The sequence below is a fragment of the Spinacia oleracea genome, chromosome 1 (assembly GCF_020520425.1).
Source record: "Spinacia oleracea cultivar Varoflay chromosome 1, BTI_SOV_V1, whole genome shotgun sequence".
NCBI lineage: Eukaryota > Viridiplantae > Streptophyta > Magnoliopsida > Caryophyllales > Amaranthaceae > Spinacia > Spinacia oleracea.
In genome coordinates this window covers 68,362,933-68,390,189 of record NC_079487.1, presented here as the reverse complement: position 1 = coordinate 68,390,189, position 27,257 = coordinate 68,362,933, and the positions used below count along the sequence as shown (strand labels likewise).

Sequence of the window (27,257 nt, the reverse complement as noted above, 5' to 3'; positions counted from 1 at the left end):
GGTTCCAAACAACATAGTTTGGTACTCACAAGTCAAAGATAAATGTTATTTTTCGTGGGCCAGACTCAATTTTTTACTTGAACTTACCATTTAGCCCTTAATATACCGACTGAAGTTACTATTTTGACCTTAGTATACCATTTTAATGGTATACCCAGTATAGATTCAGAAAACCTCCTGCTGCTCACTGTCTATGTCGAGGAATTCTTTGTGTATACTAGGTATACCATTTAAATGGTATACTAGCAATAGAATAATAGTAAAATCAGAAGTGGGGTCATTTAAGTTAGAAACGAAACCAAATGTGTCTTGGCCTAGTGGAAAGGATTCCACCTTCCAACCAAAAGGTTGGGGGTTCAATCCCCACTAGGGGCACTTTGAGGGAGGGTTCCCCTTATCACTCCCCCCACTCTCAAAGTGTCTAGCCTGCTAACCCGGGCGGGTTGACCCGTGCGGGGTTCCGACCCGGTAAGGCTATTCATCTTACCTTGCAAAAAAAAAAAAAGTTAGAAAATAAAATGGAAATGGGGGTTAAATGTAAGCGCCATGATATTTTGGTGAAATTGTAGAGAGAGAGTGAAAATTTCCCCAATTGCGCCAATGTCACTGATGAAAATTTAGGCGGCAAAAATGGTGAAATAATTTGCATATTTTTTTTCGTAAACTTTAATTTCTATTCTGTTTAATTTCTTCCCCCAATTTCATAATTATCTTTCAGATCTGGTTTGTTTGATTAAAAATTTGAAATCCGTATGAATGAAGCCCTCGAATGTGGAAGCTGGGCTCACCTTGTGTATGGTGTTTGTCATGAAGTAGGCGTGGATAAGTTGGCGATTTGGCCAAAAATTGGTAGGCGGCGGTAATGAGAACTTCTAAGGAGGGTGAAGGAGTGGTTGGAAGCAAAAGGAGGTTGCAATTAAACCAGGTATGTTTCCAAGTTTCCGTAATTAGTTGTAACTAAACCAAATATTTCATTTATTCATACAATAAATGCATTCAACTATTAGTGGAAAAATAAATTCGAAATATTTATTTAAATGAAGTCATTCAATTCAGTGAGTAGAGACTGAGAATTATTTATGGTATGAATTTGTTGATTATCCATGTTATAAATTTGAGTAATGTTGAAATTACGGTTTGAATTTGGTTACGAAATATGGGGGAAAAAATTAGGATAAAGATGATTGGAATAATAATTAGGATTTCAACGATGATTGGAATAAAATTTAGGGTATTGTTTATTGATAAATTGTGAAATTACGGAAAACATTTTGTTAAAAGAGGAAAAGGCAATGGGGAACACGAACTCATTGGTAAACATTTTTAAGGTTTGGTATCGGAAGCCTGTACCATACTCCAAATTAAACACAATAAATTTCATTATGTAGGTTCTTGAATTGGATGGGGAGGAAGAGTTGTTGGATGATGTAGGGGAATATTGTAGTGATGATGGGTTTGACGAAGATGATGGGGTAGGTGATGGTGTAGAGTCTGAAGATGGGGGAGTTGGGGACGTAGAAGTTGGTGAAGAACGTTGGGAAGATGACGAGGATGATGTTGTGGATGATTATGACGAAGCATTAGATGACGGAGATGAATTAGATGAAGAATTGTGTATTGAAAATGATGATGACCTGAATGAGGTTAATGATGATAATTATGATGAATTCGGAGAAATGGGAGTAGGGCGAAACACTACTTGTATGGAGGATGAAGACATTGGCGGCCCTGGTGATGGAGATGGGGTTTCAACCATTAACGCAGATATGTATACAACTCCTACGAAGCGGAACAAAGGTCCCGTTCTACCGACCCCTTCTGTTGGAATGTCTTTTCCTAATTGGGAAGCATTGAATAACTATTTTCGATCCTATGGGGAGCAACAAGGTTTTGGTGTAGTGTGTATGGGAGGGAATAAGAGCGGGGTAAAAGACAGTGAAACGGGCAAATCGAATTCCCTGAGGACCTATGTTTGGAGGTGTGAGTGTCATGGACGGCCAAAATACCGGAGGATGGTGAATGGAAGGGTAGTTACCTGCGTAGAGGAACCAATTCTTAAGAGGAAGACGAAGAAGTGTAGTTGCCCTGTTATGCTATATGGTGCTCGGACCAAAGAGAATTTATGGGTTGTGAAGAGTGTTGTTACAAAACATTTGAACCACATTCCCACTCCTACCAAGTCCAACCATATATCCATGTTCCGGGTCAGGAAAATAACTCAGACAATCCTGAAACAGATTGAAAATGATCACGATTCAGGTGCACCTGTGGCTCAGATTTTCAATAACTTAGCGGGAAGAAGGAATGGTGTAGAGAATATTGGTTTTACGAAGAAAGACGTGCATAATATTTTGAATAGGAGGATGCGATTGAGGCTACGAGATGGGGATGCTGTTGCAATGATAAATTATTTAGATAATATGACAAAGGATAATCGAAATTTTTTCCATCTCCACCGGCTTGATAAAACAGGGAAGTTGCAGGACGTAATGTGGGTTGATGCTAGTAGCAGAGCCGCGTATGAGTATTTTGGGGATGTCGTTTGTTTTGACTCCACGTACTTGACAAACAAGTATGAGTTGCCATTTTCGAACTTTGTTGGGGTGAATCACCATGGGCAAACAATTTTGCTTGGATGTGCATTAGTGTCTCATGAAACCGCGGAAACGTTCGTTTGGCTCTTTAGGGCATGGTTGTCTTGTATGGGGGGTAAAGCTCCCGCTGCTATTATGACCGACCAGGATGCGGCTATGAGGAAGGCAATTAGAATAGCAATGCCAATGCCTAAAACCAGACATCGTTGGTGTATGTGGCATATTATGCAGAAGTTCAGCCGAAAATTGGGTTCGATGACTGATTTTCCCCAAATAAAAGTTGCCCTACAGAATGTCATATACAACAGTTTGACCCCTGTTGAATTCGAAGAAGGTTGGGCTGAAGTGGTGGAAACTTTCAAGCTGAAGGAGGCTAAGGAAAGCGACAAGTGGCTAGTAGGTATTTATCATGGTTTGGTACTACTTTTAATTCTAATCGTGATATGGTAAAGTATAATCATACGAAACAGCGATAACATTTTGGATTGGTACACGTTTTCATTTAATTATGTACCAAACTGCAATAAATATTTGATTTACATGTGCAATGTGGTAGGTATTTCATATATGGCATTGTCTTTGGTGAGAATGTCTTTCATGTTCTATTCCTTTGTTGTTAATTTACCTAATGACCTTTTTTAAATGTATAGGGTTGTATAATCAGCGAGAAATGTGGATACCTGCATATGTGAAGCATATTTTTTGGGCGGGGATGCAGACGACTCAGAGGGTTGAGAGTGTAAACACCTACTTTTGTCCCCGTTCCCGCAAGGGAAAGGTTCGATGATGAAAGCATAAAAACTCCACTTGACAACACATCTCCTATAAAATAAACGAATCTCGATTCCCCATTTCATTTCACCCGAAACCTGCTACTTATGGAAACCTGCTAAAAATAGTAAACTGCCGTAAAAGGTAGCTTCTAAAAGTGGCAAATCATAAAAGATAGAAACCTGTCAGAATTAGGTGTTGCACTCCAACGTAAATCCTAAATGAGATAGAAAACCGCGAGAATCCTATTCCTAATAGAATTCGGAAATAAGAGTTACGTATTAATTTAAATCCTAACGAGCCTAGAGTTCGTAACGGGCCCAGACGCATTCCGTCATAAAATTGATACGCGCTAAAAGACTCAAATTAATCTCAAACTCCACGGATTTTAGGAATCCGAATCTGACTAAACAAAACTGCCAGACCCTATTTTCAACACCCAGCCCTGGGCGCCGAAAATTCCAGCGCCCAGAGCTGGGCGCCGAAAGTACCTGGGACGGATTCTTTTCCTAATCCGTTTCGTATTCAAATTCCTGAAAAACTATCTTTCTACGCCACTTTTTCCTATAAATAGGCCCCTAGTTTCGACGTGAAAGAACACACAACAAGACATAATATATTCTGAGTATTGACTCTAACCCTTAGCCTAAGCCTCTCGCTGCGAAACTGTTCACGCGTTCTGTCGCAATCGATCCATAAATCGAACAGAACGTATCCTGTCCCATAACTGAGATTCGTTAAATAAAAAGGAGAAATAGCAAAGTCAAAGTGGTTAGTTTTCTGAGAACCGTGACGCACCTCTCAAGGGTGCGTCGTGATGTGTCCCTTTTCGATGATTTAACTGCTTTCCTCGCCCTTTTTATGAACTGTTAAACTAACCTAATATGATTGTTCTATCACGCCTAACAAATATAATATTTTTGGGAAATCGGATTATCATGCTAGGTCCCTTAATGCTATTTAAATCAGATAATCACGATCGGATTAGTATTATATGTTGCATATTGCTAAAATCAACACAGATTAGTTTAATAGTTAACGCATGTCCCTTCAATTATTTATGCTGAGCTAGTAAGGATATCCTGCCTCTAGAGTTATCGACGAGCGAATTACGTACTCCTCTTGGTAGTTACAGTCCCCCGAACCCTCAATCTCTACCTTGCGGGTGTATATTGAGAGATCCCCACACCAAGGATCACAAGGGAACCTACGGCCGTCGTGGTCAAACATAATTGCACTCCCTTTATGTCACGATAACCGGGTTTTGTCAGTTTTTCTCATTGTCGTTAAAAACTGAATGGCGACTCCTATATTACTAGTCCATTGGGTGTATACTCACAGGAAATCCAACTACACTTGATTGAATAAAAAGAATCGTCACACCCACGAGGGACAGGTCACGCATTAGCCTCGCGCTTTTTCGACCCCCTCACAGTGGCGACTCCACTGGGGATAGTGAAGGAAATACTCGTGCTTGTAGGTAATCAAAATAGCCGAAGGGTGAAACGATCCTACCCCGCGTTTATTTCCCCATCAAGTTGGGACGACCTGAAGAATCAGCATATTAATGTGAACGGGCAGAACATCATAACGAATCTCGGCTCCCTCGGGAGTTGGGACTAAGGATACCTTTTTTTCGCCAATAGGGGGGTGCATACGCCGCGCATGTTTCCCACTCGGTACTTGTGCAGGTAGTACACCTATCCCGAACCCAATCGCTCGCCCATTAGGTCCCTCTCGCCTGCATGCCCCCTTGGCTTGCACTTGCGGGTTGGCCTCTTGAGCGAAATTCGTCTGTTGAAGACACTACCTCGACCGGGGCATGTGTTGGATCTACGATAGAAGCGGTACCAAGCCAGGCGCAAATAAAATACCCATAGAAGCCTATCATAAACTACGTGGCATATTTAATTTTCAAATCCATGTTTGTAATGTAGTTATGTGTAGCGAAATATGTGATTGTGTGTGATAAACTATCCTAGAAAACCAACGACCTTAAAAACTGCCCAAACATTCATAAACCAATTGGCCAAAGAGTTATACCACAATACGTGTTCCGCAAACTCGAACGATCGCCACAAAAATAAGCGACGCTCGGGATGGCCTTTAACGGATCCCACAACGCCGCACAACGCGTAAAGGACGTTATTAGGCAATCACGCAAAATTAAGTCGCACAAAACAAAAGAATATACGCGAACCGAAAACGAGTACCAGTCAGGGACGCATTTTCAGCGCCCCTGGCTGGGCGCCAATATTTCTCACACCCTCTGCTGGGCGCTGAAGTTGCTGCCTGGACTTTTGGTCAGGCACATCAGCCTCGGTGCCCACGCATGAAGAAAATACGTAGCAAAAAAAAACTTTTCGAAAAAATTGCTACGAGGGCGTAAGAAAAGCACTCAATTTCAAAAGCGACTCGTAAAAAATTAATAACTCTTTGCGTCGTTGTTAGGCCTCCTACGACGACAATGCTCGGCACTAAAAACCGAACATGCTAGTAATTATGAATGTCACATAGGCAAAATATTCAAAAAATAATGTTCGAATAAAGTCTTCAAGAAAAAATAAATGTTCAAATAAATCCGAGTCTAGACTAGGCTATGCCGAAGTACAATCTAAATCCTAAGTGTTAGTTGTCTTATCTATAGAATCGGTCCTAATGCTTGGTGTCGTTCTGCAAATTAAAAGGTTAAACCATATTGAGTCTCCCTTCCTAACATTTAAATCAATGAGCACCCATATGTAACCTCAATACTCTCTCTCACCAATAAAAATAATATTATAGTAGTTGCAAAATGGAAACAGTCACGTTCTGAAAATCATTCCCCCATAGTCGCACAACCCCCAAAGTGAACCTAAGGTGTCAATACCGTTAGCAAAAATTAATAGCCTCAAGGCTTAGGATCACATTGGGTCACGACTATCATAGTCCTCTCGAGTCACTCACTCCTTGAAATACTACTAAGTACGGACTAAAAGATTTTCCATGAATGCAACATGACCAACCATGAAAATACCCAAATCGGCATACCATAAGGCTACCATTGGGGTAAAAGCAATACACACTAAGAGGGAAGCCGCACTAATGATTCTAGTCTTGCAAAAAATAAAAATTCGATCTCCCCAATTAACTACCTTGCCAACATTAAACAAAATGGCGCATGACAAATGAACACCCAAGGGTTAAGATCTAAAGTGTCAACCAACGAAAGTTATGGTCCAATTAGCCTAAGTCTGAAAGTTGCTTGGTCAAGTATTATAGGCTTACGCCACGTCATTATTTTGAGTCGAGGCCACCTCCTTGTATTCATACACGGGTTATAATCAGAAAGATTAATGAAAGTTTGAGTCTAAATCACAACTTCCAATTAAATCCCAGAAACTGGAATCTCAAACAAACAAAAAATTACTTTCGATGTAATTCTTTCGTTAAAATTCAATAAGGTAAAAAAAACATTTTGAATCTACGCTATTTGCATATTTTAAGAAACGACTAAATACGCTTGCAAAGTAAGACAATTTAAAGGTCCACCCTAGGCCTACTAAAATTAAAGGTCCACTATATGCCTACCAAACGAGGCTCACTCAGTCTCGCCTCGTGACTCAAAGACCACAACCCTCTACATTTTAGCCCAAATTAAAAATTGAAGAATTTATGTTAGGAAAGAAAAAATAGAAAGAGAAAAGGGAGAGCGAAAAGAGCAGGCCAGGGAATACTTATCCCGTAGTGCAACATTTACCTAAGTAAACGAAGGAAAAGAATTGAGTCAACCAATCCAAATCATAAAATTCTACGATGTCTACCCTTTCCAATCCTTATGCTCTTAGACGCCTTTGCTCTGGGCCCCTGTTCAGCTCATCTAACCCATCCATGTTCTCATTGCCATAACCCAAGAAACCATTACCTCGACTCTTGTTCTTGAACTTGTTGTCAACTGCAAACCACACACGGCCATTGACACATGCGTCATACCCATTATTTCCAAAACTTGCTCCTACACCACCATTAGCACAATGACCGTATAACTTGTTTGGATACATCCTGTTGATATACCCTTGAGCCATCCCCATGCTATTCATTGGCCTTGGTAGAAGTAATCCTCATGCTCGACTAATACCTATACAACTTATCCTATCTCATTCAACCCGTCTTTCAAGCCGTCTTGAGTCACGAATAAAAAAAAGAAGACAAATGAAAAGTACATTCTACACTTAACGCTTCACAAAAATAATAATAATAATAAAAATATATACTTTGCAAAGCGCCTTTAAAGTTCGTCTAAAAAAGGGAAAAGAAGCATTTAGCGCACCAAAAAAAGATCCGCCCAGAAATAATTTTCAGCGCCCACAGTTGGGCGCCGAAATCTTTAGCGCCCCAGCCTGGGCACTGAATCTCTCTGCCTGCCAAATTTTGTCCAAAAGTGCTCGTCATTTTATCCGCACATACACGGAAAAAAACGAACACTTGGAGGGGTACAACACGTATTCAGATATACGTACCACCAAAGAAATACATGTACTCAATCAAAAAAAATATAAAACAATTTTTTTGGCTTACGACAAGGCAGCAGATTAAGATAAAAATAAACTTCACTTATTCTACCGTTTCAAACAATATGTTTCCACCTCAGAACATACGTATCGAATTCGGCATTCTAAGAAACCATTTTCTAGGCTAAGAACTACGCAAGACCTGATTCCAAATTAAAATTATTTAAGGCGGATACGTAGGAAATCCATGATTCGGTCCAACCAATTTGCAAAAATATTAAATCCTGTAGAATAACAAGAATAAAAATAGAAATCCCTTGTTGAAATTTAATTACTTGCAACCCAAGTCGAAAGAAAAATTTAAGTCAAAGGAAGAATCCAAGTTACCAAGATGCCAAAATTAATGAGCACACATCGAAAAATAATAAAGGCACGTACCTTGCCAGAAGGAGCACTCACACTCCTAGGCGCATAGCCAAGACTCAAAAGATCGCTCTGCCTCAATTGAATGGGGGCTAGCGCAAGCGCCCATGACCTCTAAAGTACTCGACTTGACCCTCCCTAAAGCGAACTAATTCGCTTAAAAACCTTCTTTCACCACTAGACACAGTCATGATCGCCAACAAGTAGTAAGGGCAGTAAGCTTGCAATAAAGAGGATCGTTCTACGGCATCGCCCCATCGTCCCTTCGAACTCAGGGCACCCGTTCATGGTAATTCAAATGCTTGCTAATCCCCTTTGAAAAAAAAAAAAATGGTACATTGTCAATAGGACTTGGCACTTAACCAAGGCTCACCCTACTCAGACATATGACACGGGCATCTAAAATCGAAATCTAAAAGCATCATTAATGGGAAGACATAATAGCAACTGGGGGCTAAAAATTAAATTGAAAAAGCTAGGGAAAGAACTAAATATACCTTGACCTTTTGCACGGACATACACCAAGTAAATCTAAGTCAATTTGAAAATGGTTTATATTCCCGCAATCCTGGAAAAGATGGCCCTAAAAGCCTAAAGCATATGCCAAACGGGCACAAGTATATCTTGACGCCCGCACCCTGGCTTCCAGCAAATCCTTAGACAACATTCCAAAAATCGTAACAGTATTTTGATTCACTCATGTAATCCTGTATGAACCCTTTTATAAGTCAACCTACTTAGGACACCTCGGATTGTACACAGTAGGACTCGGATTTTAAATAATTTTCAAATGATTGTCAAAGACTTCCTCGAACATAATAAAGTGTCATTGGTTTAAGCTGAGTATGCGTTTATCTCAATGTTGCAAGTGAGTCAAAAGATTTCTAAATACGATTATGGGTAAAGAAAGGCACCTAGCTTTTGGTCAAGGCACACTTCAACATGTGACTACCTTGACCATGGCAATGTCGCACAATACGACATTTACAAGAGAAGTAGCAAAATCACATCTCGAACATACCTCGCACTAAACGAGTCTAGTTCAAACTATTCATGATCCGTGTCACCATGAATGCATAAAAACGTATGCAAAGCATTATAGCACCAAGCCAATCCCGTAGCTACAATTGGGGGCTTGAGAAAAACACTCTAAAAATGCTCGAAATGACGATTTTATCGCAAATTCTCGGCGCTAATGCTATACATACATCATAGGGGCACAACCCTAAGCTTTAAATTGTGAAAAACAAACCTTAGAATGGCTACAACCCCTCCCAAATTCTAAGCACTACTTAGAATATATAAAGTCACCCCACTAACAAGGGTAACTGAAAATCGCGAGTCACCAAAACTCCGATCAAACCACTGCACATAACGCTCACCCTATAAAACGCCCGTTACACAGTCTACATCGTTCCAAAGCAAAAGCGAAAGAAAAAATACTGTCAAAGTTCTGCCCAGAAATCATTTTCAACGCCCAGAGCTGGGCACCGATATCTTTAACGCCCCAGCCTGGGCGCTGAACCTTTCTGCTAGCCAAGTTTTGCCCAGATATAAAAATAAAAAAAACACATATGAATCCTCGCATCGAACGAAGTGATAAGCCGTGCAAACCCACGCGGAAGGTGCTACACTTGTTCGAGCACCTGAACGAGGCGTGATGAAAGTACTCCAATGCAAAAAATAATGATATCCCAACACCTGGAGAAATGTTCTAATACAGGTTGTTAGGCCACACAAGCTTACGTCGCACCATAAGTTCAACCATCCCATGGTACAAGTCTAAAAGAGAGAGAGTAAGGCATATTGCACTAACACGTGCACGGCCAAGAGCATGTGTAAAAGAGGCAAAGACTACTTATCGCCCAAATTCAAAATGCAAGCCACACGACTTCTACATTAAGGATTAAAGGTAGCAAAATATTACCTACCACGAAAGGGATAGCTCGCACCTACACGAGCGGAACCCCAAGGCATCTTTCTCGAAAGAACCTACAAAATCGTACGCCAACAGGAAGCATCCCAACATGCATACTTGGGGGCTCCAAGCTACGAAACAACCATGGAAAAATAATAAATCTCGAAGAAAATGTTTGAACAATCAAAAGGGCACGATGTTTGAGACCACTTCATGAATGGACCTGACCCCTATCAAGCTTCTAAGCAAACTATTCAAAATCAGTCATTGCTCAAAAAAAAATGATTCAAGCAAACTGATTAATGGACCGCACACAACGGCCATTCTATGAACGCTCGTTCGCACATACATATCATCATTCACGAACACGTTCAAAAAATATAAGAGCGATCAAATTCTTACACCTCAAGGTATGTTCCTCGGGCCATATAGACTCGCCCGACTATTGCAATAATTGTACACCTTAAGAGCAACAGTTCCTTAAAATAATCGCCCCAAAGCGACAAGCACCGTAGTCCACCAATCGGCTACGGCTTCTCAAGAAAATCATCACGTTCTAAAAACAAAGAAAAAAACAAAAGAAAAGAGAATACATAGAACTTCCAAGTAAAATAAACGAATGAACAAGAGGCCAACTGTGTCATCAAAAGACCAGCCCGAACAACACTTTCAACGCCCCACCTGGGCGTGAATTATTTCAACGCCCAGGCCTGGGCGCCAAAAATGTACCCATGCTCAAAAAAGGCCCTAACTTCTAGTGGGCCCTGCCATACTCATTCGACTTGAAAATTGCCGAAAATCGCACCTCACGATTTTGTCAAAGTAGCACACCACTACAAAGATCGCTCGCACTTACTAGCACGATCCCAAAACACGATCAAGGACATTACAAAATGCGTATCCCCAAAGAACCTCTTTGACAAGAACTGACCGCCAAGCACGAGTACTTGGTGGCTCAAAAGAAAAAATATATATCAAAAAAAGGGTATGCAAAGTTAATTCCCAGAATACGTTGTACAAAGTCCCGTGTTTGGGTAATCTCAAAAGAAAAAAAAACCGGTTTACGACCTCAAGACAAAGGTCGCCGTTGATGCTTATACATGGTCCCCCAATCAAGGACCCAGGTAATGGCAAAATTGAGCCATAAAGACTAGCTCAAAACCATGAAAGAAGATGACCACGAGACTATGGTCCATCTAAACACATTGTCAACCCACATTCAGGTTACAACTAAATCCGAGCATCCCTCGGAAGAATTCGCTCCTGCAAGAATAAATGAAAAGAAATTCTCAAAAGAAATCACAAGAAAAGAAATGAAATGGGGACTTGCCCACCTCAATCGGGCAAGATCGCAGCACGCGAATCCCAAATCGAGAAGACGAATTTAGGTTCGCTCACCTCCAGCGAGCGGGGCGTCCACCCTCAGCGGACAGGGCTCGCCCACCCTCAGCGGGCGGGGTCTGCGTCACTAGCCGCGCAGGTCCTCAGTTTTCGAAAGAAATAAAATCTTCAAATTTAAAATAGGCTCGCCATCTTCAGTCGGCGGGGTCTACATCACAAACCGCGTAGGTCCTTATTTTCAAAAAAGCAAAATAAATTTCAAAACAGATTCGTCCACTTCTATCGGACGGGGCGTCCACCCTCAGCGGACAGGTTCGCCATCTTCAGCCGTCGGGGTCTACGCCACAAACCGCGTAGGTCCTTATTTTCAAAAACATCAAAACAGATTCGTCCACTTCTATCGGACGGGGGGTCCACCCTCAGCGGACAGGCTCGCCCACCTTCAGCAGGCGGGGTCTGCGTCACTAACAGCGCAGGTCCTTAGTCGCTGCAGCGATAACTTTTATCGGTTTTCCCTTTTTCCGAAAATTAAAGGATCGGTTTTCCCTTTTTCCGAAAATTAAAGGATCGGTTTTCCCTTTATCCGAAAATTAAAGGATCGGTTTTCCCTTTTTCCGAAAATTAAAGGATCGGTTTTCCCTTTTTCCAAAAATTAAAGGATCGGTTTTCCCTTTTTCCAAAAAATAAAGGATCAGTTTTCCCTTTTTCCAAAAATTAAAGGATTGGTTTTCCCTTTTTCCAAAAATTAAAGGATTGGTTTTCCCTTTTTCCAAAAATTAAAGGATTGGTTTTCCGTTTTTCCAAAAAAGAACGATGTGCTGGATTTTCCTTCGTTTTACGTCCTATAAAAACAAGGGGGTTTTCTCGTTTAGCTAGCCCTGAAAATGAGAATCTTTAAAAACGTTTTACCTCGTGATTGGGCTTGGCCAGGCCCAATTACACTTTATAGCTTTGATTTCGAAAAACTCTGTAGCTACTCCCATTGACAAAGTGAGGGAGTTTCTACGCATCTTTAGATCCTTCCAATGACAAAGTGAGGAAGTTTCTATACTATCAGTTGATAAATCCCAATGACACGTGAGGGATATGTCGACACTTCAAGTGATGACCCTTAAGTCAAATGTTATCACTCGGTTGCTCGTGAGACCCTCGCAAAACAGGTCACATACACCATGGCTTGTGTGACGCACTCCGTCTAATACTTTGACCATCGTCTTACTCCAAGACTCAGTCAAAGTGGGGGCTAACTGTAGACACCTACTTTTGTCCCCGTTCCCGCAAGGGAAAGATTCGATGATGAAAGCATAAAAACTCCACTTGACAACGCATCTCCTATAAAATAAACGAATCTCGATTCCCCATTTCATTTCACCCGAAACCTGCTATTTATGGAAACCTGCTAAAAATAGTAAACTGCCGTAAAAGGTAGCTTCTAAAAGTGGCAAATCATAAAAGATAGAAACCTGTCAGAATTAGGTGTTGCACTCCAACGTAAATCCTAAATGAGATAGAAAACCGCGAGAATCCTATTCCTAATAGAATTCGGAAATAAGAGTTACGTATTAATTAAAATCCTAACGAGCCTAGAGTTCGTAACGGGCCCGGACGCATTCCGTCATAAAATTGATACGCGCTAAAAGACTCAAATTAATCTTAAACTCTACGGATTTTAGGAATCCGAATCTGACTAAACAAAACTGCCAGACCCTATTTTCAACACCCAGCCCTGGGTGCCGAAAATTCCAGCGCCCAGAGCTGGGCGCCGAAAGTACCTGGGACGGATTCTTTTCCTAATCCGTTTCTTATTCAAATTCCTGAAAAACTATCTTTCTACGCCACTTTTTCCTATAAATAGGCCCCTAGTTTCGACATGAAAGAACACACAACAAGACATAATATATTCTGAGTATTGACTCTAACCCTTAGCCTAAGCCTCTCGCTGCGAAACTGTTCACGCGTTCTGTCGCAATCGATCCATAAATCGAACAGAACGTATCCTGTCCCATAACTGAGATTCGTTAAATAAAAAGGAGAAATAGCAAAGTCAAAGTGGTTAGTTTTCTGAGAACCGTGACGCACCTCTCAAGGGTGCGTCGTGATGTGTCCCTTTTCGATGATTTAACTGCTTTCCTCGCCCTTTTTATGAACTGTTAAACTAACCTAATATGATTGTTCTATCACGCCTAACAAATATAATATTTTTGGGAAATCGGATTATCATGCTAGGTCCCTTAATGCTATTTAAATCAGATAATCACGATCGGATTAGTATTATATGTTGCATATTGCTAAAATCAACACAGATTAGTTTAATAGTTAACGCATGTCCTTTCAATTATTTATGCTGAGCTAGTAAGGATGTCCTGTCTTTGGAGTTATCGACGAGCGAATTACTCCTCTCGGTAGTTACAGTCCCCCGAACCCTCAATCTCTACCTTGCGGGTGTATATTGAGAGATCCCCACACCAGGGATCACAAGGGAACCTACGGCCGTCGTGGTCAAACATAATTGCACTCCCTTTATGTCACGATAACCGGTTTTTGTCAGTTTTTCTCATTGTCGTTAAAAACTGAATGACGACTCCTATATTACTAGTCAATTGGGTGTATACTCACAGGAAATCCAACTACACTTGATTGAATAAAAAGAATCGTCACACCCATGAGGGACAGGTCACGCATTAGCCTCGCGCTTTTTCGACCCCCTCACAGAGAGTATTAATAGTTTCTTCGACGGGTACTTGAAGAAGAATACAAGATTATATCAGTTTGCTCCTAGGTACTGCAAGGCCATGGAAAGTAGGGCCAATGATGAAAAAGCTGCTGATGTGAACTGCTGTCGTTTTACTCGGTCTTTGGTTGGAGAGTTTGCTGTGGAGAGGAAGTTCCAGAAACTATATACGGATGCGAAGTTCGTTGAAGTCCAGATCCAATGTATGCGGGTATGTTACGTAACACCTATTACTTCGAAAGTAGTTTTTCATGTGGAGGTTGAGCATACGGTGTCTGACAAAGTATGGGTATGGTCCAAGTTCTTGAGAAAGGAAATATCTTTGGTAGGCCGGAAGCGTATATACGTCGTGATGTTCAACAAGGAGACCTCATTTGCAAAGTGTGACTGCAAACATTTCGAGTGCCACGGCATTATGTGTAGGCACATCATTAAGGTGTTGGACGTGGAGGATGTGGAAAATGTGCCTGCTGGATATATAGTTGACCGATGGAGGAAAGATATACAACGCAAGCACACTCTTGTGAAGGTTGCTTATCATGATCCTGAGAAAACAGAAGAAGTTAAGCGCTATGACCGGATTATGCATGCGGTGGAACCTGCTGCCCTCCGTGGATCACTTTCCGAGCAGAAGTTGGATTTGGTCATAGAAGGTATTATGAATATTGTGTTACGTCTTGATGAGAGTGATGCTCTTTTAGCAGTTGGTGATAACGAAGCTGGTGCACTGACTTCCGGGGGGAACAGGATGGCGATTGTTTGTCCTACAACACCAGGCTCCGTTAACAAACCTCCAAACAGCGTTGGGGATGATACTACCACACTTACCCCCCTGTAATGGTTAAAGATCATGTTCCGCGCGGTGGTTTAAAGGCTCACAGGACTCGTGAACAAAGATTTTTACAACCAGGTGAGAATAAAAACCCCGCAAGGAAGCAAGTCAGGAAAAACAAGAGTGTTGTACCACAAGACTTTCCAGAAACCAGCAATTGTCAGAACACTTGCCTTCCTCAACACAACTACTTGTAGCCGCCAAACACCTTCCATCCTGGTTGGGGATCCCACGATCAATATGTGAGTGAATCACATACTCTACAAATTAAACTTAAACAAATATTGATGTGAGTTTGTGAGTTTGTGATATTCTATTTAAACAAATATTGATTTGAGTTTGTGATATTTCCAGGGGTATAGTGCTGATTACCCGCCTCAAATGGCTGGGCAAGTAAGGGGGACTATGGTATACCCTCAGCAGAACTACAACAATGGGGTATCTGTTCAACAGTTTCAGGTGATTTTTTTCGTGTCCTTTTGTACCACTCATGTTATTAAATGTTTATTAACCGTCAACAACATTTAGCTTGTATTTATTAGCGTTTGACATGTATACAGTCATCTGGAAGAGTAAGTGGAGTTGTTGCCACAAATTTGTTTCCCTCAGGACAGACAGAAATTCGCATGTCTGTGGGTGGGATTCGTATGACCCCGGAGGGTGGTGACGTACTTTTGTCCCAAGACCGTTGTGGTATATCAATGTCACAAAACATATCTGGTGGTCCAATTGCCCAAAACCTATCAGGTTTACACATGTCCCAGAACATTAATGGTGTGCAAATGTCGCAAAACTTGAGTGGAGTGCAACTATCTCAGATGTCGCAAATGTCCCAGAATGCTGGTTCCATTCGTTACTTCACCATTAACAGCAGCAGTAGAGGTGGAAATTATCAAGAGGCCGGGAGTCATTGTATGCCTGCAAATCAAAACCAGCACCGGCATAGTTTCCAGGTTGTGAACGAAACCTCCCATGGGGATCACCGTAGTTATCAACCAACTACTAAACACTTGTTGCAGTCCAATCCGGGTTTTTTAGTCAATGAGGGTGGGTGTGGAACGCATTCTATACATGGCGCCAGTGGTAATCCAGTATTCACTCAAGACCTGCTCGGTTGTCATGACCTTACGAAGAATTAGAATTGATTTCCATGGTGAAATCCACCCAATAAATCTACCTTTGTGGTACGTTATTTGAAGTTGATTGACTTCCATCCAATAAGTCCGAATTATGGCGTGTTACCATATGTGCATTCCTCTGTAACCATATGATTCAATTTGTAACCCAATTTGGGGTTTACAGGATGTCGTAACTTAAATAAGGTTACTTTAGATACTTTCGTAAACTGAATTTTCATTATTGACACAGAACTCTGAATTAGTACATGCAAGATGTACTAAACCATGTATAATTCGGTAATTTGGTACCCTACTTCGTGTTTGCTATGTTTTACAGTATTTGTGTTAGTGTTTTTGCGGTACCTGTTATAGAACGACCATTTGTTAAAGTTATAGGGGTACTACATCTTGTCGTAACACCAGTACTTTTTAAAAAAAAAATAAAGACGAATAATACGTTTTTAAAAATAAAGAAGAATAAGACTAGTAATACGAAAAGCATCATCCGCAAAATATTACATGGAAGGCAGCGCCGTCTAGGTTGAAACTAAAAAATACACCTATTACATATCCGACGAGCTAAAGGTAGGCAATGTCTGAACAACAACAAATAACTTACCTGTTACTATTACGCCATAGAAGTAGGATAGAAAAATCTACCCAAACCTTATAACCAAAAACGTCATGGTGATGAATACTATGCCGATAAATACTACGCCGTAGTTAAGCTAGTACCTAACTAAGTTCTTATACTTTAGGTAAAAACCACCCTACATAATAAGTACTACACACACACTGATGGGGAAATTTGTGTATAATAGCTCCAGGCTCTGGCGCTTACAGTTCCAATTTACGCGCAAGTGGTTGCTTCTGGGGCTTCACCGACTGCATAAATCAAATAAACGATTACAATCAAGTTAAATGGTTTCTAATTGTCTACATTATATAGTTTGTATGAGACATAATAATAGCGGTAGCGGTACCATACTCACCCATAACGGTACCATACTCACCCATAATGTACCGGTATGCATTGTAATGCAGTACTATGTACACCTGTTTGGTACTAAGGAGTCAACCCAATGCAGTAAGCATACCTGTTTGGTACCCTAATGGAAGTACCAGACGGTGTAAAACAAAGCGTTGGGAACCGAAATAAGAAATTAAATGAAGTACCTCAAATAAGACAGTAAACAGGAGGTTGGCCGAACCCAAATCAGATTCATTGTAGTTTGGTAACAAGTCGTTTCCCCGCCACATAAGGACTACCCCTCCGCATTGATTCTCAAACCATTTGGATTGATATTCTCCTGGTAAGTTGCTAATTAGCTCCCTGCAGTCGTTGTTACTTATTCGGGCTTCAGTAGCGACCATGAGTGATGGATGGTGCCTTGCAAACATCTCAAAGAAGGTGGCTCTGAATGAGGGTCTGGTCATGGATAGGGCGTTCCATGCAATGACCACCGTACCTCGTGGTATCAAGGCGGGTACCTCCGTCCCAACCATAGTCTTTCCCTCTAAGCACACCTCAGTGTAAGCCCGTGGTTTGGTCTGAAAATACCTTGGAACAACAGTAATTTCCACCCCAGTAAACGTATGTTCCACACTCATAACATGAATAGCGTGAGCGTTGGATGCAATGAAAACGTGGCTCCTGGAATCAGGGAAATTGTACAAAGGGAGGTCGTCCACAACTACAGCTGGTCTAGGGTCTACCACAACGAGGAGGTTGTTCGGTTACAACAACCACGACCCTTGTGCAGCAAGCCGGTTGGAACACCAATCTAAGTAGGCCCAAAACCCTAGATGCATATTAGGGTGGTCCGTAATTAGAGGGTGGTGTGCAGGCTGGATTTTACCTGCAGGGGTGACCATCACAGAACAAGGGAAAATAACAGGGTGGTAAGGCAACTTACTAACGGCACAATAAAGCTGGATATTCAGGTCAGTTTTGATTGCATGCGGCACACGGAGACCCATTTCTGCGTCTTCGACGTCGATGGAGTAGTAAGTGGTGTTGTAGTTCAATTCAGGCCCGTTTGAAGATTTTGGCTGCTCGAAGTACATTATGGCTTTTGGGTGGCAGAGTAGTGCTCGGCTGCTATCACAAACAAGGATAGATTTGCCTTTGTCCATTTTTGGCAGGTTTGCCGGTGGAGAATTTGGAAATAATTAGGGTTTGAACAGCTAGAAGGAGAAACGAAATGGTATGAAGCGGGTTGGTTTGAGGAGTCCCCACTGGAAGTAGTTGTCAACTATAAAGGGAAGTGAATACTACACCAACGTTGTCGGTGAAAAAACGTAGTGCAATAAATTCCTAACAACCTAGGTGGGTTAAAAAGTTATTACGTCGTTTGGTACCACCAGGTTTACTGATCTTATTACTTGGTACCGCTCAGAGTACTTTTCCACTAAATGCAAACTACTGCAATTTAACGTTATCTGCATAATTGTTCTTATTGTTGAGTGAAATCAATATTTGAATGTTGAACACAATTTATCCGAATTTGGTGATGTTTTCGTTTGATTCAGTAGTTTGGGACACTAATATTGTCGGTATGGAACAACAGACTACTAAGAATCGGATTTTAGGGTTATGTGTTGTCGTTACTATGACTTGTAGGACACTAATATTGTCGGTATGTAACAGTAGACCACTAAGAATTGGATTTTAGGGAAATTTGGTTTCGTTAGCATAAGTAGTTTGGCACACTAATATTGTCGGTATGGAACAGTAGACTACTAAGAATCGGAATTTAGGGTTATGTACGAGTTAGTGATATGTTTGAAGGTATAGGGTGTAGGGTACTTTAATGTGTTAAAAGACGGATATTATAGGTCTTTAATTTGCCGTGACCTATTCGACACTAGGTCGGGTGTCCGAACATTGTTAACTCATATTTCAAATTACTCCAAACCCAATATTAGTAATATAATTAATGATTACATTTTTGAACTTTTATTAGTACTAATACCTCATTAATAAGTTGTTTACATCTTACAATATAATGTGTTTATGTCTTAGAATATGTGTTTAAAATTGAAAATTCTCACGTTTTAGAATAAAATGTGTTTACGAAACAATATAACAATGTAAGATTACATGGTTGTCTTAATTTACGTATTTTTTGATGTTCGATGATGTTATCCTGATATTTATATTCAAAATATCAAGTGTTTAAAATTGAAAATTCTCACGTTTTAGAATAAAATGTGTTTACGTAACAATATAACAATGTAAGATTACATGGTTGTCTTAATTTACGTATGTTATGATGTTCGATGATGTTATCCTGATATTTATATTCAAAATATCAAGTGTTATTAATTTATGCAAATACGAAAATTGAAATTTTATGATTTCATGATGACCACGATCTGTACGCATACGACCATACATTACACTTAGTAAGACTATTACTACATAATTATATACATATGTGGTTATTAAATGATAATTACCTCCTACGTGAATGAATTAGGTAAATCTAAGGTAATCGGATTGAATGGGTTTTGGAAATCAACTATCCGGTTCTTAACACTACTAAGGTTTGTGAGCGTGTTCGGATTTATACCGTCATTGGTTAGATTTTCAACCCTGGACCCAGATGAGATTGGGGCGACTTCTCGACCGGGTACACATTCAGTCCCTTAACCAATACGAATAATTTACCAATACGATTAATTAACCAATACGATTAATTAACCAATAACAAATACGATACATTAAAAACTAATTCTAAATTAAGCTCCCAAACGTACGAAATGGCCTATCCCAAACAACGTAATAATAGGAGAATTCCAAAATCAATTTGAAACATTGAACGGGAATTTTCCCGCCTCCCTCAGTAAAAATTCAAAACTGTTGGAAGCTTGTCAAAGAATCTTTGACTTTGACCACCACAGCTATATAAGCCACAAGAAATTGGCCACTTCCTACCTCATTTTAATTAATTTAAAATCAAATAACGCCGGGTTGTTCCTAATGTCTCATAGTTCTAATTCCCTAAGGTCACCGCCGGCAAACGTGGGATGCGTAGATGGCCGGAAGATGCTCTGGTGCGAGACGATTAGTTGTCCAACATGCATCACTTGCATAACTGAACTTAGGATTTCACAGAAAACCACAAATCCACATAAATTATATTTTAAATGTCGATTTTGTGGGTGGTTCCGGTGGGTTGAAGATCACAATTTAATAACAGAGGAAAACATGCTGCCATCGCGTCTTGTTGATGTTGGGCTGGACCGCGTTCTCCACCGCCTCGACAAGATTGAATCATGCATTTGGATGTTGTATAAATTATTCGTCGTTTGTCTTATAGTTTTTGTGTATTTTCTCCTCGCAAAGTAAATCGACGTTTCCTTTGTAAAAGATCGTAATAATCAATAAAAAGCGTATTTTAAGAGTTGGACAATTTCATCAATATCTTTCGTATATAAATTATATCTGTGTGTCGTATTCTTGTAAGTTTTTTTCGCGTTAATTGGGGGACTGTTTTTAGTTTTTATGGATTAGGGAAAGCTATTATTACCTTTCATTGGGTCTGTTTGTCTGCTAAGCTTAGCACATCAATAGACGTCGTTTTGCTCGGGAAGTCGTTCCCGGGATCACAGCCTACGTAGGAATAAAAGGAACAAATTGTTAGTTGTTTTATCAAACATTATTGAGCTACAATGAACCACAAACATACATTCCTTCCTTGTAACCCCCATTTGTACAATATCAAACATTTGGTGTTTTATATGCCCTCGTTTGGTATAGTAATACCCCAAAATACGTGTTTTCTCGGTCAGATGAGTTTTCTATGGATCGAAAATGCATGGCCGAAACTGAATGGTTTGGTACACCATGTAGTTATTGTTGGTGTACCAAACCGTCGTTTGGAACCTTATCTGATACTACCTGTCTTTGTAAAACGGAAGACACTTACATGAAATTGTAACGACGCAAGGTGTTTAGGTTTTGTTCCCCCCATTCGACAAACGGGATCATGCCGGTACGTAATCGATGGGTGGACTTGGTTGACAGACCAAAACATAACAACACCCCCGGCTCGTCCTTCGGGACCGAATAAGTCATGTTGGTACGTCCCAGACAGTGTTTGTGCGATAAGCAGTAGTTGAGGTTCATTTATTCTTGACTCGGTCACGATGATAATGGACGGTGTAAGTTGGGAAAATATGCGATAGAAGTGTTCCTTGAACGAAGGCCTGGTTACACCTCTAGCATTCCAAATGACCACTAACAATCCCTTTGCCAGTAGTGTCGGTGTTGTATGACCGACGTATTGTTCTGTTGATCCCAAGTGAATATGGTGGTAACCCTTTTTATACAGCTTCCCTTCACGAAAGAAGACATCAACGTCAATTGAGTGAATGTAGTTAGAGTTTTTCATGACATGAAGTCCATCGGTGTAAGAACCAAAAAATATAGGGGGTTTTTTGATTGGTACAGTGTATACCGGTGTTTGGTCAATATGTAGTACTGGAATGGGATCAATGAAAGGTAAGTAATTATAAGGGATTACCTCAAACGCCTCGAACTCGACCCTACTCCTAGCTTCCCACTCTATGTAAGCTAACAAACCATCTGGAATACGACCAGCCGAGTCTTCGGGAGTGGGGAGGTGGAATGGTAATACACGGTTGTTCTCCGTTAGCATGAACCTACCAGGAAATCCTTCTCTGTCCGATGTTTTTGAAAATATTGCCCGTACGATAGTGTCCCTATCAACGGGGTTCCACTCCTCTTCCCCTATGATCTCGTCATAGGTCTGAAAGTAAAAGGTCCGATTTATATCCAACTCATATCGCATACCCGCAGCCGGGGAGAAGTACATTGCTTCGCGAGGATGATATAGGAGGTTCCTGGTTGGGGACGTTTCATTGCTTACACATTGTTTTAAAACGTTTTGGGTTGGTGATTTTGGCATTAGGCTTCCTTTGATAAACAGTAGTGGGGGACTTCGGGTTTGATTGTAGGGGAGGACCTCAAGTCAGTTAGTCGTTAGTGATAAATAGGGCAACTGGTAACTTTAATTACGGACGTTGGTGTTAAAGTACGTTGTAGTTATTGCATTTCCCCTAATAATTTTAAAAAACATAAACAATACAAATTCAGATACTTTTACCTTGTATTTTTTCCTCATTTTTTATGTGAATAGTACATTACACAAGTAAGTTTATTTTATGTCTTTTCATTAATATACTCTAGTTACGCCAACAACCATTTATTAATGTTGTACTTGGACTTAAACCCCAACCACCAACAAAGGTAATCATTCATTGTTGCATTCCTTATCTTGTACTTCTATAATTAAAACGAGGCATTCCTAGGTTTTATTTCATTTTGCATCCAACTTTCTATAGAGATTTAACTAGAAACTACTTCCAGTCATGGCGGGTGGTCCTACTCGGAAAGAAAATAAAAGGTAACTTCTGCTAATGTATGACCTTGTTCTGTTAAAGACAAATATGTGATAAATACGGCTTTCTTGTTGTGTTTATGTTTATATTACACCATTGACATTTATTTAGTTTAGTTTATTAATGTCGATCGTACTTTACTAATATGGAGTGTGTACTAAATCGCTTGGTATGGTACATTTGTGTAAATATATTTGCAGTAAGGGAAAAGGCAAGGCACCTGAACAGGAAGAAACACCAAGGACTAGGAGGTACACAGCCAGGGAGAAGGGAAAGGCCAAGGTAATGGATAGTGACGAAGTGTTAAAGGTCATGGCTGATTCCGGCCAACGCGACGTAAAGGACGTCGTCGGGATCCACACGGTACGTAAAAGGGCTGAAAGCCTTGTCTTCCCCCACCTTCTAGCAGCTGTGTCCAGGAACGGGGATGAAGCTATAGGTGGAATAGACTTCAACCCTAAATGGCCGTACCTCACACCTCTCAAGATAGTTAGTGCAAGACGCTTCAGGAAAGAGGCGTACTGTTTTTTATATTACTTACTAGATTCGTATAAGATGGGTTTTAGTTTTAACTTAAACAAACAAAAAATCATCCTTAAATGCATGGAAAATGATCTTTTCTACCGCTACCTTGTCAAATTCTTTGAGATTTTCAAGCCCTTGAAAGGGTGGTTGGATGAGGTCAATTACAGGTTACAGGTACATGAGACAGAGTCGGGTCCATTCGGCCTACTAGTGCTTGGTCGGAAATACATGGGCTTTAAAGAAAGGGAGACCATGTTCGAGTGGATGAATTTCGAAAACGAGGATCTTTTTTACTACCTCTCTTACGATGAAGACAACTACCTCCATTTCAAGAACGAAATGATAGATCTGAATGGGTTGGAGACGATGAGTGAGTTGGATTTACTCCTTGAAAACCCTTTTTACTCTACGCATAACTACCCTGCTCATTACGATAAGCAGATGGAAATGGCCTTCGCTTGGAGATGTTCTAAGATATATTATCACGACGAGGACATGGTCTACTTTCACCCTGACTCAGCTGATGAGTACGATAGTTCTAACAGCGACGCAAGTGAAGAAATTTGATGCTAATTGGTACCTACACTTCGCTAATATGGGTACCAAATGATGCGGTTTGGGATACACAAACATTACGTAATGGGTGTGTCCTCGGTAAGTTTATGTTTTTTATTCTAAAAGTGTTATTACTTTAGCCCTAGGTTTGCAAAATTCTCCCAAAAGCTTGTATTTTTTGGTCGTTTTCAGTAAGGCCCTAGGACTGTATTTGTACTATGTAATCGGTATTTGGTACACACGGTAGTACCAAATAGACAATTCGTATTTTATGTGAATTTATATGAGTTCACAATTAATATGTTATTAACATTACACTTGTCATGATAGTCTAGCATTACTAATAAATACACCTTGTTCAATTTAATACAAATTCTAACATTATATATCATAATACAACACTTAAGGAAGTTAATTCTTCAGCTTACACAACACTGATTATAAGAATATAGCCGACTACGAATACAAACCAATATAATAAGAACCCTAGTTGTTTATAATTGTTGTAGTTGACTCACCCTCAATCCTTGCCATCTTCATAGACCCAACTCCGACGTACGGGCTACTTTTTGTAAGTATGAGTTACATAGTAGACGTCGAATTAGGAAACGTATTGAATATAATTGGGTGGGTCTTCATTTGAACTTATATACTCTTGTACTTACTTAGCTACCTACCCACAACATTATTTTGGAGAGACCATCGCACAATCTAAAAGTGTCCAGAAATATTAAGGTGGATTGCAAAGATGATACTAGTGTAGTTTGTGTTTGGTACCACATTCGTAAAAGTTATTAAGAAAATTAGTAGAAAGGTACAACTACATGCACGGGAATGGAACCCTTTTCGACTTTATTACGGTACTAAACTCTTAGACTAAGGTCAAATTTCATGTTAAAGTAATCAATGTCGTTTCAAAGGGCATTTAATCTAAGTAGAGTATGTAGAAAGAGGGGTGTTGTACGCTTTTTACCTCAAATGTGAAGTTGAACAAGCCGCTTTCTGCCGTGGAATCATCTTCTTTATAAGATACGAATAGATCGTTAACGCGCCACATAAGAACCACCCCTCCACACTGATCTATGTTATCGAACACTGCACTCTCGTACTTTCCTGGTAGGGTATTTATCAGTTCCTGACAGTGTTCGTCGCTTATCCTGGCTTCAGTGACAATCAAGAGAGCCGGGTGGTGGGTTGCAAACAGTTCCAAGAATGTCGCCTTGGACGATGGCCTTGTCATGGACTTAGCGTTCCATATTGACACAATCAAACCGCGTGGGATCGTATTTGGTACCCCCTCGAATTTCTTTTGTCCCTCAACAGAAATGTCTGTGTAGGCACGAGACATGCCCCAAAAAAATCGCCGGCTCACTCTGACATTTAGGCTATAGAAAAAGTCCTCCGCCCTCATAATGTGAATAGTGTCTGAGTAGGATGCAATGAAAATGTGTGCGTCGAAGGCGGGGATGTTATAAATTGGTAGATCCTGGACATCTATGTCTGGGACGGGGTCAACGACTGCAAGAAGCTCCGTTGGGTACAACTTCCAGTCAAGTTGTTCCCTCAGTTGGTTGGAGCACCAGTCGAGAAACCTCCAGAAGCCCAAATGCATGTGCGGTTGGTCTACGATTAAAGGACGGTGAGCTGCAGCAGCATTCCCTTCAGTTGTTGCCATGATGGCACAAGGGAAATTTTCATGGGTGTACGGCAATTTGTCCATGACAGCAGTAACTTGAAAATTCAAGTCCGTCTTAATTGCTTCATCTAACGGAAAAAGCATTTCTAAGTCTTCCATGTCGACGTAGTACGAGGTGTTGTTGTAGTCCAACTCAGGGACGTTTGTTGATTTTGGTGGATTGAAATAAAAAACACAATTTGGATGTGAAAGGTAATTTTGGCAAGTCCCAGAGATCTGGTTTTGCGCAACCCTACTCGAAATCGACTTCAGTTTCTTCATGCTAAAAGGTAGTAATGAGAAATTGGCTATTGATTGAGGGGGAAAACACTTATGGCTATAAGTTTGTATAAAGGGAGAAGATTAAATGAAGTTAAATTAGAACAGGTAGTTGATAGCCATTACTTACAGTGGTTGAAAGTAATTAATGTGACTCACATTTCCTAACGTTTTTACGTAAGTTAGTAAATGAACTTTAAATCTTTACGTTTGGAACCCCAAACTACCAATTAACTAGGTTTGGTATACGATGATTTATTCCCGCATACTTTTTTTACCAGTATGTACTCAAACAAAACAATACAAACTTATTCATATACACACTTATAAATACTCCGTATCACACTTGGACCATAAATACATGAAACATATATGTCTTATACAAAAGGTATAGTTAATAAACAACCGTTGAGAGTGTGGATTGTTTGGGACTCTGGATTTAGGAGGTTGAGACAGCATAGCCTTGGGAATGGTACTTTATGGGGATAAAACAATGACAAACTTGGCGTGGTAGTTTTTAAGTTAGGTAGGCGGGTATTGCGCACCATACCCCCGATGGGTAGTTACATATAGAAAGGCAGTTTCATTAATATGATAAAGGTAGTTATTAATTTCCACATTATTTGGATAAGGACGGACCCAGGGATCGTCTTCTATAAATAGGAGAACACATTCACGTTTAAAGAGTGCATGCATTGGAGAAATACGATAATAAAATGGCATCGTCCGCAAACTCAAGATGGTCTGGCGTCCCTCATAGACCCACGGCGGAAGAACGTTCCATGGCAGAAATTAATGCAAAGGTTCAACAAATCAAGGAAGCGAAAAAAACTCAACGTGACTGCATAAAATCAACAATGATAAGAATGAGGTGGGAAGGGAATAATCGGGCTGAGACCCTTTTCAAGGATTTGCTACAAAGCTATGACGATGTGGAGCAAGGCGTTGATGAAATGAACAAGGTAATGGAGAATGGGATACGAAATTGCAAAGAACATATACATCGACTCAAATCCATGCAACGTCATTTCTTTACATCGCTACACCAGGCGCTGCGTATTGGTGGTCATGGGGATCTTTTTGACCATATGAAAGAAATCATTGAGCAATATGATGACGCAGAACAAAGGGTGATTGATCTTAATATAGGAATTGAGCGTATCAAGTCCCCTACACTTGCTCCGTGAGACTGATTATTCCCTTCATTAACGCAATTCCGTATGTTTGCTAAAGTAAGGTGTGACGCATTATAAGTAGTACATATTAATAGTAAGTTAGTGTGACGCAGTGTAAATTGTAAATGTTATTTTAAAAATTGCCATATTGTGTACAACTGTGTGAGTTACACACATGATTAGAATTTTAGTGCGTCTTTCTGATTATGAAATTAGGGTTTACAGATGTTTGTAAGTGTGTCTTATGATAAGTGATTGCAACTATGTTAAGTGTTTGCAACTATTTAATGAACCATATTATGTAATTACCATTTGTGGGTAATTTTATTGTAATTTTCGATAACGCCTTTGTACTCGACAACCCTAAATATTCGTACGGGCTACTTAATACTCGACAATCC

At 40.3% G+C, this 27,257-nt stretch overlaps 4 protein-coding genes across 4 annotated transcripts; all 4 read left to right on the top strand.

The window, feature by feature from the left end:
- The first annotated feature begins 726 nt into the window (after positions 1 to 726).
- On the top strand, positions 727 to 23,917 carry LOC130465926 (uncharacterized). The gene is made up of 2 exons (XM_056834716.1): positions 727 to 925; positions 22,848 to 23,917. Exon 2 carries the CDS (start codon positions 22,933 to 22,935, stop codon positions 23,737 to 23,739), a length of 807 nt encoding a protein of 268 aa, XP_056690694.1. The 5' UTR covers positions 727 to 925; positions 22,848 to 22,932; the 3' UTR covers positions 23,740 to 23,917.
- On the top strand, positions 863 to 3,286 carry LOC110778154 (protein FAR-RED IMPAIRED RESPONSE 1-like). The gene is made up of 3 exons (XM_056834165.1): positions 863 to 925; positions 1,389 to 3,011; positions 3,245 to 3,286. Exons 1-3 carry the CDS (start codon positions 863 to 865, stop codon positions 3,284 to 3,286), a joined length of 1,728 nt encoding a protein of 575 aa, XP_056690143.1.
- LOC130465419 (protein FAR1-RELATED SEQUENCE 6-like) lies at positions 14,330 to 15,106 on the top strand. The gene has a single exon (XM_056834164.1). It carries the CDS (start codon positions 14,330 to 14,332, stop codon positions 15,104 to 15,106), a length of 777 nt encoding a protein of 258 aa, XP_056690142.1.
- On the top strand, positions 14,866 to 16,463 carry LOC110791024 (uncharacterized). Its single transcript, XM_021995788.2, has 3 exons — positions 14,866 to 15,342; positions 15,455 to 15,559; positions 15,661 to 16,463. The coding sequence occupies exons 2-3, from the start codon at positions 15,482 to 15,484 to the stop codon at positions 16,237 to 16,239; spliced, it is 657 nt and encodes a 218-aa protein (XP_021851480.2). The 5' UTR covers positions 14,866 to 15,342; positions 15,455 to 15,481; the 3' UTR covers positions 16,240 to 16,463.
- Positions 23,918 to 27,257: the final 3,340 nt, after the last annotated feature.